Raw genomic sequence first — 12,486 nt, forward strand, 5'->3', positions numbered from 1 at the left:
TTTCCTGATGATGGATTGAACAGTGCTTGTGAGATTTTCAAAGTTTGAAAATCTTTTTATAGCTTAAGCCTGCTTTAAAATCCACAACTTATTTCCAGACCTGTCTGGCTGTTCCAGACTTCATGATGCGTTTGCACCTCAATTTTCAATTAACCAACCTCTGAAGCCATCACAGAGCAACTGTATTTGTACTGTGATTAATCCACACAACAAATACAGTTGCAGAGTTGTCGTGTCTCTGTAAGACAGCCGAAGTTTATGGATGTCACAAGTATGTGCCACTACTTCCCTGTTAGCTAATGACTAATCCATTTAGTCATTAGCAGTGATCAGGCAACTTCTGAAGGCAATTAGTTGCATTCAGAGAATGTACAGCACACTGTTCAGATTTTTATTTGTCAAAAATGTTCTAAATCATGTATAATTTTCTTTCTATTTCACAATTGTATACCACTGTGTTGGTCTTTCACATTAAATTCCAATGAAATGTTTGCAAGTATATAGTTGTATTGTGACAAAAAATTAGAAAAGTTTAATAGGTATGAATTTGTATCTTACAATTAATATAAAATGTCTCAAACGTTGGGCAATAAGTTGCTTGCTGCCAAACTGTAATTATGTGTTTTTGTTCATGTGTCTTTTCTTTTACAGTTGTAATCTGGAGTCTAAGGAAAGAAACCAATATGCAAGGGTGTGGTTATCTACAAACATGGCTTTTGATAGCCTTTTGTGTGGTCATATTCATGTTCGAACAGGCCATTTAAAAAGAAACAGTGAGGCCAATTACCCTTTCAGTCAATTTGTCATAAGCACTTTCTCTTGCTCATTATATAAGTAGCCTATATGGTTTTAGTTCCATTGTTCTTTTCTTAGTAATGTAGTGGTATTAGTCTGTATCTATTTCCTCCCACAGAGCGGATAAGATATCAGGCTGAAAGTGAGTTACAATAAGTTGCTGATGCACAAAGTAACATAGTTTATCACTACATATCACTACATTTTCATGCTGGAGAACACACAGTTTTGCATACAGTTAGAGCACAGCTCTGAAACACCAAGGATGCAGAATTGAGTCAACGTTCTCTTGGAAACACTGTAGGAAATGCTGACAATAAAAAGCAACTCCTGTCACTGGACAATCCCAGATTCATTATTAAAACATTTTGAGTAGTACACAGATTATTGTATTTATATTCATCATTAAATATTTATATTCTTCCAACATTTAATTCACAAAAAAATAAGACTGGCTATCAATGGGTATTTCTTATACAGTAATATATTTTATTTTTATTTTTATAACTTCTTATTCTCTAACAGACTTTATTTTGGTTTACAATTACTGTCCTTTATATAATATTTACACTATTCCAGCTTTCAGCCATAGTTTGAAATACCATGGAATAATTAAAAGCATTTCTGATTCTAGATCTACTTTATTGCAATGAAGTAAATCTGACATAGTTGTTTTGCATGTCAGTTAAGATTGTTTTGACAAATGGCACTCGCATGAAAGGAATACAAAAGGGACAATGACAAGCAAAGCTATATTTTGTTGTCCATTATTTATTGGACAACAAAATACTATGTAATGATTGAAAGAGCTCATACACTTGGTTGAAAATTGTTTTGTTTGAACTTGATATTTAATTTAGTTTCATATTTGAAATGTTTCGGATTTAGAGTCTTTTGGAAACAAAATGTGTCACTTTGAATGTCACTGTATAGGCCGGTGTGTTAATCGTTTTGAAAATGTGGAGTTGCTGCTGACTACAATTAAGAGAAAACATAACAAAAGTGAATTTTATTTAACTAGCGCTTTTCTTAACACTCAAAGATGCTTTGCTGTAACAAAGTTGGTGACATTAAAATGTCACCAGGGCCCCATTTCAGAAAGCAGTGTTACCAAGCCCTGAGTAAACTTACCCAGATCTGTAATACTCAGGATTTTCAGTTTCAGAAGAGGACATGTCAATTTGGCCACTGAATCACCAGTTGTAACTGTTTCCAGTATCTTTTATCTGTGAGTCTTGCACATTTTTAAAGTAATTTTTCTGTAGTTGTAACTGGTGTTACAACTCCAGTTACAACAGGAGTTGTAACTGTGTCGTGTCTCTTTAAGACAGCCGAAGTTTTTGGTGTCACAAGTATGTGCTACTACTTCCCTGTTCACAATTTGGGAGAATCATGCTGCCGATGGATGGATGTACTGAGTAACAGTATGGGTTATTTGGACTCTGCTTTTTTGATGTTTGATTATGAGGCTGCTTGGATCCTTAACTATCTTTGGACTTATAGAGAAACAATCTAGAGTCAGCACACAGTTTAAGTTATTACAGCTAAGAACTAGGAAAAGGAAAAGTCTTACAATCTACAAGAAATCAACTTTCTCTGTCCACATGTCGATGTTCTCCTGGGCAAGGCACTGAAGTCCTATTTGGCCATCGATCTGAGTCTTGCTGTATGAATGTGTGTGCTTGTGAGTTGACTAAGTGAACTCACAAGTTCACTTAGTCAACTCAAAGAGCTTAAAGCTCTTTGAGTGGTAAACTCAGTCTTTTATAGAATTCTCATATGACTATTAGGAGTATTTCCGTAAAGTGATTCATTCCTGGATATGTATTCTTGTTAATATAAATTGATTGTTCACAATCAATCTGTGCAGCTGTTTTAGTTTAACAGGTGCACAGCATCTGACAGTAATCTAAATTACTGTCAGGCCCTTTCTTGAGTGTCCTCAAGTGATCAAATGATGTAAAAAAAAAGGTCTACCTCCTCTGTCTGTTAGCCACTTACAATGCATATTGTGAAGAAATGTCCACTAGACAATTATCATGAGAAAAATCTGATTTACCTGTCAGTTAAGATTGTGGCTTCACTGTGTTTGCTCCTGTTACTTAGACCGTGCCCTTCCTCTGAGACCAGGGCCTTAGTCCAGAACTTCAATTTGCATGTCAAAAGCTACTTGAATGAGAAGCTCCCCGGATACTCAGTACCTGACATGCAAATCCATTGGAGGACCGGTTAAAATGGCGGATATGCACAGTCATCACAGGTGTCTGACTGTCTACACAGAAAGTCTCCTGCAACAGCCTCCCACACCCACCACTGCCATTCTCTCTCCACCATTCTGTCCGGAGAGAATGCAAATTTTTTCTGTGATTTTACTGGGATGTTTCACTTGCAGATTGTCTAGGAATAAAACTGTAGTTGTGAAGGGGGATATATGTTGGTGAGTAACAGATCTCATCAGCTATTTCAATTTTCAACATCAGTGTATATTTTAAGAACAAACAAAAGAAAGAAATGCCAAGATCTTTTCTCGTGAAGAAAAAGCGCAGTGCCTGCGGTGCATGGCAATGGAAAGAACCAGAACAGCATCAATGGAAAGAGGACAATACTATACGTAAGATGCATATATTTTTGTTCTGATTTTATTGCAGTATGGATTTAACTTGGATTTGCTGTTAAATCCTAAAATGTTTTCTTAAATCTTATTTTTCAGTAACAGAAAATACTATGGAGAAAATAATATTCAATCATGACATCCAACAGCCCCACACAGGAACTTACTTAGAAGAGATTGCAGGAAGCGGGACAACTGTGGAAGTTAGAGTCCCAGTATCTTCCACAGGATCAGGGGACCAAGGATCAGAAATCAGATGCTGGTCAAAAATGGAGCCTTTTGGTTTTCCAGCCACATTAGCTTCCATCAGCAGAGCAAAGGTATTGTCACTTTTATTGTTTAAACCAACTTTTTTTTTTTACCTTCACTGTGTTAAGAATGTTGCCCTAACTAGCAACAAATTGAATAAAAACTTTTTGTTATTGGAAAAACATGAATGCACATCAAGAAGGAAAGAAATTTGAATATATCAAAATAGTTTTTTGATATCCAAGTCAAATTTAAAAGTGACAAAGGAACCAATCCCCAATTTAGCACTCTTGTAGTTAAGGACAAACTTTAACATTTATCAAGTTGTCATCAAGATTCAATTGAAATGTGTCAGAGACAGATTCATTTACAAGCTCAGCCACGTCAACTAAATAAACAGTTCAATGTAATGCTTTATTTAAAAAAACTAACCTTTTTTTAGCACATTAACTGATCAAACCTTGGTTCATATAAATTAAAAAGCCTGTGCTGTTATTTACATATAAGATGGTCAGAGGAAAACAGGTTCATACCAGCAAGCTGGAGAATGCTAATTTACATGCAAAACCAACATGGAGGCAAAACTCAAAGGTTTTGGCTTTGAGCGTTAGGAGTTCCGTTTTTTATTCTTACAAAACTTGAAAGCGTGTAAGAAAGAGATAAAATTTATTAGCACTGAGTATAACTTTTAACACTATGTAGCAGCCAGCAGCACTACAACACTTTTTAGATTTAATTTAGTGCAACTAGGAAGAAGAAAACATTGAAAACCAACATGCTGCATCCACTAAGGTTTTTTTAGTTTACAGCACAAAATTAGCATGGCCAGAAGAAGTTGATGGTACAGTGACTTTAGTACTTAAGTTGTCAGTAAATCTGGAAACCACTGGTATTTACATACCAAGCTCCTATTTATTTAGAAGCTCAATGCATCTCCCAGAGAATGTACCATGCAGAAAATTAAAGTGTTAAATAAACTTCACAGCTGTTTGACATCATGCTTAACAGAGACAAATATAAGGTAATGTTAAGAGAAGGTTGGGAGAGGCTGGAAAAGACTTAAGACTGTGGCAGAATTTCATAACCTAGTAGAATTGCCACCCTAGCCATGCAGCCAGCACTACAGGGGAGATCAAAGTATTCTCTGTTCATATTGTATAACGGCCCAGTCAAAGTCCAGACACATAGTACATCCAAGTGAGAATCTTTGGCCAGACTTGAAACATTACCGGTGGTCACAGTTGCTCTCTCACAAATCTGTATGTGAACATGTGTGGCTTTTTTTACAACTTAACAATGCTAACAAAACTAGCATAGATAGCATCTGTAACCTGATTAAATTCAAATTTGTCAGGTTACTAAAACATTCCAGGGTTTCCCCCAGAAAACTTGTTAAAGCCAGTGGTCGGGGCATCAGGGGGGTCCACCGTGGTTTTGTATTTAAAAGATGTAATGTTGACAGGAAATGTAAAAATATTACTCGGTAATTAGCATAGGCAGAAATACTGTTCTGGTCATGCCATTTGCTGTTAAAAACAACAAATAACACAATTAAAATGAATATCAATTATTTGCACTTCTGTTTAAGCCAAATTAGATCAGTGGTTCCATGAGGCCCCCCGGGGTTTTAGGGACCCATAAATGCTCATATTTTAACACAAATCATAGATATATCGATGTAATATTTGTTTATTGAGAATATCAGTGCTGCTAAATTTGAAACATACATAAACTAAAAGATTTTAAATAGTTTAACATTTAAATGCAAGATGTTAAGGAGCTGGCAAGTTTACTTTGAAAAAGTTCAAAGGACAATATTCATAGTTAGATCATTTTGTTATGACAGCTACAATCTGATGCTATGAGTATAATCTTTGAGTTTGAGCTCTGTTTGTCCAGAAATACAAATAAGTAAACTGCAATTATAACTTATTGCTTTTTAGGTTGGCCAACTAAACTACTGCCCCTCTCCCAGATTTCACTAAATCTAACAAAGAAGCTGTTAACAGATGTTGATGTTTTTAGAAGCAAGAAGGGCTCCTAAGTTAAATTTTGCTCAATTCTCATACCTCCTTAGACTGGTGTTCTTTCTAAATACATCAACTCTAAACATGTCTTCTATAAATCGATCTTTTAGGAATAAATTGGTTCTGCCAGCGAAACCCTCTTCTTCAGAGACCCTTACAATTACTGTACAGTAAAGCTCAATGGAATATTCCCTGTGACAGACTGGCGACCTGTCCAGGGTGACCCCGCCTCTCGCCCGGAACGCAGCTGGAGATAGGCACCAGCAACTCCCGAGCCCGTTAGGGAGAAGAGTGATCAGAAAATGGATGGATGGACGGATGGATGGATGGAATATAGTTTCAAAAAGAAATAGGAAATGAATTCTGTAAAATTCTGTAATCAACTTTCTTAAATGAGTGTTTCTCTTGCAGGCTCGCCCTCGCAGTACGCCTGTTTCGGGTGATTTTGGGTGCTCACTGTGCCACAAAATCTTCCCCCTGCAGCGCATGTTGACACGCCACCTAAAATGCCACAGTCTTGTAAAGAGACACCCCTGTCGATTCTGTGGCAAAGGATTCAATGACACCTTTGACCTCAAGAGGCACATGCGAACACACACAGGTTAGAAATGTCAATTGCTTGTATGAAAATTTTTGATTTTTAACTTAAGACTTTGCTCACTTCTCATCAAATGGGGAAGTTTGTGTGTAACATCAAATTCTTGGGCATCCACATCACCTCTGACCTGTCTTGGTCACACAACATGTCTTTTCTGGAGTAGGTCCAACAAAAACTCATCTTCACAGCTGATTGTGGGCATCAGGTCCCAGGCCAGTCCACACCAGACACAAAGTCTTTATACCGCTGCCATCTAGGAAATGTGGAAGGCATATAAAGACGCAACCAGTCAGCTAAGGGAACGATTCTGACCAAGCTCTCCATCCGAGGGAACGCTTTTGAGCGAATTGAGGTGTACTGAATTTGCTCAGCATCCCCCTCCAACAGGGGATGGAGGAAAAGTTGCAAGCCATGCAACTTTTTTCCCCTGTGGTTGCCAAGATAAATCACATTATTGGAACTCTATATTATAGACTTTTGCTGCAATATGTCTATCTGACCATTTCTGGGGGAAATTCACAAGTTAATTTTGTAAAAACATTATGCACAAACTACATTTGAATATCAAGTTCAAGAAAAAACTTTTTCAAATTATTGCAGCCTTTTTTTCTGGATTAAATGCTGTAGTCCTCTATGATATGGGAGCCATTCATTGATGGTTATGTTTCCAGGAACCATTGTACTATCTTTTGTAGTCCACAGTGTGCACTGATAAACCTCAGATTCATGAGGAGAAATATTTTATGACTTAACTTATTGCCAAAATGTAACTGGTTGAGAAAAGATTAAAGAACAACCACAGGTGATAGCACTACTACTTTTTATTCTTTATTCTCCTCCCTCCTGCAGGTATCCGTCCCTACAAATGTGAGCTGTGTGAGAAAGCTTTCACACAACGTTGCTCTCTGGAGTCCCATATGAGAAAGATTCACGGTGTTCACCAGCACTATGCCTACCGGCAGAGACGCTCTAAGATTTTTGTATGTGAGGACTGTGGCTATACCTCAAGTCGACCTGATGAGTACTTCCTTCATGTGAGGCAACATCATCCAACCAGTCCTGCGCTTCGTCGCTACTATCGCCGACATGCCCATGAGAACAGCTCACTTTCATCTTCAAATTCTAAACTCAACCCTTATCTCTTGTACTCAGCCCAAACATACTATATGTAGAGTTATTGTACTTCTTGAGTCAAACTAATATTACATTTTAATGTAATATTAGTTTTATGTACTTACATTTGTAACAAATGAATGCATTTTGTAACGGGATTGTGGTAGTTATTCTTTATTGCTGTTTTGAAAATTATTTACTGTTATTAAATTTATGGACAAGTTATTTGACTTATGGTTCTAAAATGTATCGTTTTCAATACTAATTGTTAAAACTTAAGCTTTACACAGTTATGTTATTGATGAAATGTATAACTTTCAGTATAAATTAAAGTTCTCAGAACTTTATGTTAAATATCACCTGAATTGATATTAGCAATTTGATATTAGTAGGGTTCTATCACTGAGAACCCTCATTTGGGATCCCAGTGATAGAGCTGGCCATATTGAAAGGCTATCAGTTCTCAAAGCAGCTTCCTGAGTTCAGCTCCCAGCTATGGGCCATTTACTGCAGGTCTTCCATCTGCTCTTCCTGTTCTCTTTTCTCTCAGGTTAAATAAATGGAACTAGTGCCAAAAAAATCTTTAAATAATAAATATATTCTAATTTCTTACCTGACCTCTGTTCACTTTAATTGTATTAATATAATGAGTCAATAATAATATAGCTCTGTATTAAAGTATTCTAAAGGAGTGCTTCACTAAACCTCCTTTGGTAAAATTTCACAACCATCTTTGAATGGCTGCTGATGAATGAAAATATTTTGCATTGGTCCTGCTAGATCTCACAGCAGCCTTTGATATTGTTCAGCTTGTTTAGCAACTTTGCTGAACAAGCTGAATGTTCTGCCTGGTATTTCTGCCTTGGGCTAGTTATCATCTTATCCAACTAATAGAAAATCCACATTGACCATCTGATGCCTGAGTGGGTCTTCTTGACCCGGTGAGGTAATCTTTTTGCAATACCTTTGTAATGAAAAGGTTTCATCACATCATACTCCAGGTATTCCTCAAAAAATATGTTAACGATAATTCAAACTTTTAATTAACTTTTTATACATTTTATGAAACAGCGTGTTGTACATTACTACCCCATTCTTCCGTGAGTGGGTCAGAAATTCATTCATTTCCTGTGGAATTTAATGGGAATCTGTTTCTTACCAACTGTGACTGCCAGGAAAACATTTTTTGTGAACCATACACACCGAGTCCTACGTGTCACACCTGAATAATAATATTTTACACAGCAAGAACTCTTACATACAAGAATGATCTTTATTTCTTAACTCACCATTGGGAGTGTGTGTGTGTGTCAATCATGAATACTGTGATAGTATTATTGCCACAAAACATATTAGCCTTCTTCAATGTGGGAGATTGACAGGCAGATTGGTGCAGTGTCTGCAGTGAAGCAGGCGCTGTACCGGTCTGTCATGGTGAAGAGAGCCAAGCTTTAAAAGCGAAGCTCTTAATTTACCAGTCGATCTACCTTCCTACCCTCATCTATGGTCATGAGCTTTGGGTCATGTCCGAAAGAACGAGGTCCTGGATACAAGCAGCCGAAATTAGTTTTCTCTCTAGGGTGTCTGGGCTCTCCCTTAGAGAAAGGGTGAGAAGCTCAGATGTCCAGGAGGGACTCCGAGTAGGGCCGCTGTTCCTTCACATTGAGAGGAGCATCTAATTAGAATGCCTAATAGATGCCTCTCTGGTGAGGTGTTCTGAGCATATCCCAATGGGAGGAGGCCCAGGGGAAGACCCAGGAGACACTGGGGGGATTATGTTTCTCGGCTGGCCTGGGAACCCCTTGGGATTCCTCTGGTGGGAACAAGTGGCCGGGGAGAGAGAAGTCGGGCCTTACTTCTTAGGCTGCTATCCATGCAACCTGAACTTGGATAAATAGAAGAAGATGGATGGATAAATGCACAGACACTCACATGCATGATACACATAGCATAACAGATTACATATAGCAATGTTAGCTAGACTGATTAGCTAGCTAGTTTCAAGAAACTCCCCTCCCACTGGATGTTGATATTGTCCATTTTTGACAATTCAACCAGTTTTAATTTTGTTTTAAAAATGTTCAAGTTGTCACAAATGTTCTACAAATTGTTCCAAAAACATTTAAAAAAGTGAAAAATGAAAACATTTCAAATATGAAATAATTCTTGTGTGAAACACAGTAGAAAGTATTCTACACATTTTGAATCAAAATGACAAAAGTAGCAGAAAAAAAACATTGATTGTAACCTGGGTCAAAAAAGACCCACTCACGAGAGACTGTAAAGTCAGTCACTCATGCATCAGAGGGTTAAAAGAGACATGTTCTCTTCTCTGTTCCCGGTTTTTCAAAGGGTCGCTTCTCACCAATGCTGATGAATCCAATTGTATCAGAAACAGATACAATTAAACCATACCAACAGTTTTAGCAACTGGCTCTCCAGTAAATTTCTGCTTCTGAACACCATAAAAACATAGACATTCATAATAGCTTCCAGTCACCTGCACCCTCAAGTCAGTCAAACAGTTGCTTCTGTTTAGTATAGAGGACAAATCCAACTTAAAAATTCTAGACATTTCATTCAACTTCTCATCGAGCTTTGACACACACCTTAGAGATACTTCCTGTTCTTGTTGCTTTCATTTGAAAAAGCCTTTCCAAAATATGAAAATGGTCTCCAGAGCTGATCTGGAACAAAATTATTTGATTTTATGTCATTACTCCTGGGTGACACAACCAATCTGGATAGGAAATCAGTCTCAAGTCTGCAGCAGTCAGACTTTTCACCAAATAAAATTAATGCACTTGTATCACTCTGTCCCTTTACTCACTACACTGAGTCCCAGCGAATTTTAGGATTCATTTCAAAGCTCTTGTGCTCACTTACAGGCTCCTTGTATCAGCTTTCACCCAAAACTCTGCTGCTCATGGCTTTTGACCTGAAGCCCAGAATCTTCTGGTTGTTGAAAGTGTTGAAAGCCGTCTTGAACATCACAAAGGCACATCTTACGTTCTCCTACATCTTACGTTCTCCTAAAATATCTTGATGTTCAATATCTTAAGCCTTCAATTGCCTTTTGTCACCAAAACTTTAAAAATAGCCAAGTTTGAAGCAGATACTAAAAATGTTAATTTGTTAAAATACAACATATGCAAAACCTCAAAATGATCATTTTGATCAGAATTAGCCACTTCCTCTTTGATTTTGAACTTGTTTTTGTTTACATTTTGAACATGTGAGAAACTGGTCGCGCATGTACAAAAATTTCTCTATACTGTGGAGATTTGTTTTGCCAACATCCAATGCAGGCAAAATTTAATTTCCCTTGAAGTGTGCAAAATATGAGATATTTAGGGGAATATTCAGGCCCCCAGAAGACAATTCAATTGTTAATAGAATCAGAATAACATACACCAGAATTTAAATAGGCACACTGTAAAACATCTGAAGTTGGTTAATTTGAAAATGAAAATCCATCAAACAAAGCCAATACAAAAAGAAAAACACTTAAACAAGTGCTAAAACGAGGTTACGCCCAACATATCTAATCATTAAAACCAATGTTTTAATTCAGTAATCTAAAAACTCAGGCAGCTACCCAAAACAAAAATATAACTCAAAAACAAATTTAAACAAAGCACAAAACCAAGAAACCAAACAAATAGTTGAAATAATAAAAGAGGAAATAAAGCAAAAACCAAGCAAAAACAAAGCAGCAAGGTCTCCAGCGAGCCGCAGCAGCTATGTCTGAAAGGAAGTTATAGATTAATGGCAGAAGGTAGAGGAAGCTATTGCCACCTACCAGACCTGGATTACTCCACCCTGACCAGAGAGCCCCTTCTAGCCCAACAGCAGGAGGATCCACTTGCCAAAGCTTTCAACATACAAACAGTTGTCATTTTGTGCTATTGAACTGCATGGGTGCAATAAAAAAAACAAACATACATCATCCTGCTACATAAGTTTATTTTTCACCAACACACATTTTCATTCAAAATGTAAAATTCACAACATTTATTTGACTTAAAGAGTAGAAGATAGTAGACAAAAGCTCTATTTTTGCTCAGTTCTGCAAAAAATAGCACAAAAATTTCTGTTTGATAAAAAAATTATCTAGAAATAATCTAATGTCATATTGTTTAGCTGGCAGTAAAAAGCCAAGTAGGCCATTCTTTTATTGCTCATCAGTTTGCACATTACACAATAAACATCGCAATGTGGCCACTAAGTTGCTAAGGAAAGACAGCTTCTTTCATGAAGCTGTCAGTTACAAACATCCACCTGGTTTGATAACATAAAAGTGAACATTTGTGTTAAAATATTATTTATATTAATAAATATTCTAAAACCGTAATGTCCTAAGGGAAGAGTACTCTAATTTTTAAGAGTGATTGGGATTATAAATATTTTTTTTCCACTAATTTGGACATTAAGATAATAATGATAAGAGAATCTTTTCATCCAGAAGTGTGGAATTTCCATTGTTAGTATAGGTAAGTGAACAATAGAGAAGAGCAACAAAACAAAAAATAACAAAAATAAGTACAATATAAACAGTACAGTATAAAATTACACTATAAAAATTCTCACATTACCCTGTAGTAATAATAATAATAATGTAAAACATCTGGTTCATATTCAGACAATTCATACTCACCTTTCACACACACACAGCAATAAAACTCAGTCAATCATAATACTAGGAAGTATTTTGCTTGAGCAAACAAAAGAGAAACTCCTTTAATGCACCAAACCGCTTTATGTGAGGCTCCACTGGTTAACGTGAGGATGTCAGTTATGTTAACCACAGACATAGACAAAGATGTAAAGCAGATTTATTTTCCACTCAAACTACCTATACTTTCAATGAAACACAAATTATACTCAATATAAACTGATAAAACAAAACCATGTTCTAAAAAAAAGAGCAGAATAGCATGCACCCATTGCCACAGGTAAAAAGTTAAAGGGGAAATGAGGGTTTTGAAGAAGTTCAAACAAGAACAGGAAGAGAGCCGAGAAAAAAAAAAAGCCGAAGAAATGCGAATACAAAAGCAGAAGTGTAGTCAGTTGGTTTCAGTGTCAGGGGAGAA

At 36.7% G+C, this 12,486-nt stretch overlaps 1 protein-coding gene across 1 annotated transcript; it reads left to right on the forward strand.

Annotated features, from left to right (window-relative positions):
- Positions 1 to 3,306: 3,306 nt before the first annotated feature.
- zgc:171929 (uncharacterized protein LOC100124596 homolog) lies at positions 3,307 to 7,521 on the forward strand. Its single transcript, XM_055023505.1, has 4 exons — positions 3,307 to 3,406; positions 3,506 to 3,726; positions 6,094 to 6,283; positions 7,130 to 7,521. Exons 1-4 carry the CDS (start codon positions 3,307 to 3,309, stop codon positions 7,450 to 7,452), a joined length of 834 nt encoding a protein of 277 aa, XP_054879480.1. The 3' UTR covers positions 7,453 to 7,521.
- The last annotated feature ends 4,965 nt before the right edge of the window (positions 7,522 to 12,486 follow it).

The sequence above is a fragment of the Poeciliopsis prolifica genome, unplaced genomic scaffold, assembly GCF_027474105.1.
Source record: "Poeciliopsis prolifica strain line A6 unplaced genomic scaffold, Auburn_PproV2 SCAFFOLD101, whole genome shotgun sequence".
Taxonomy (NCBI): domain Eukaryota; kingdom Metazoa; phylum Chordata; class Actinopteri; order Cyprinodontiformes; family Poeciliidae; genus Poeciliopsis; species Poeciliopsis prolifica.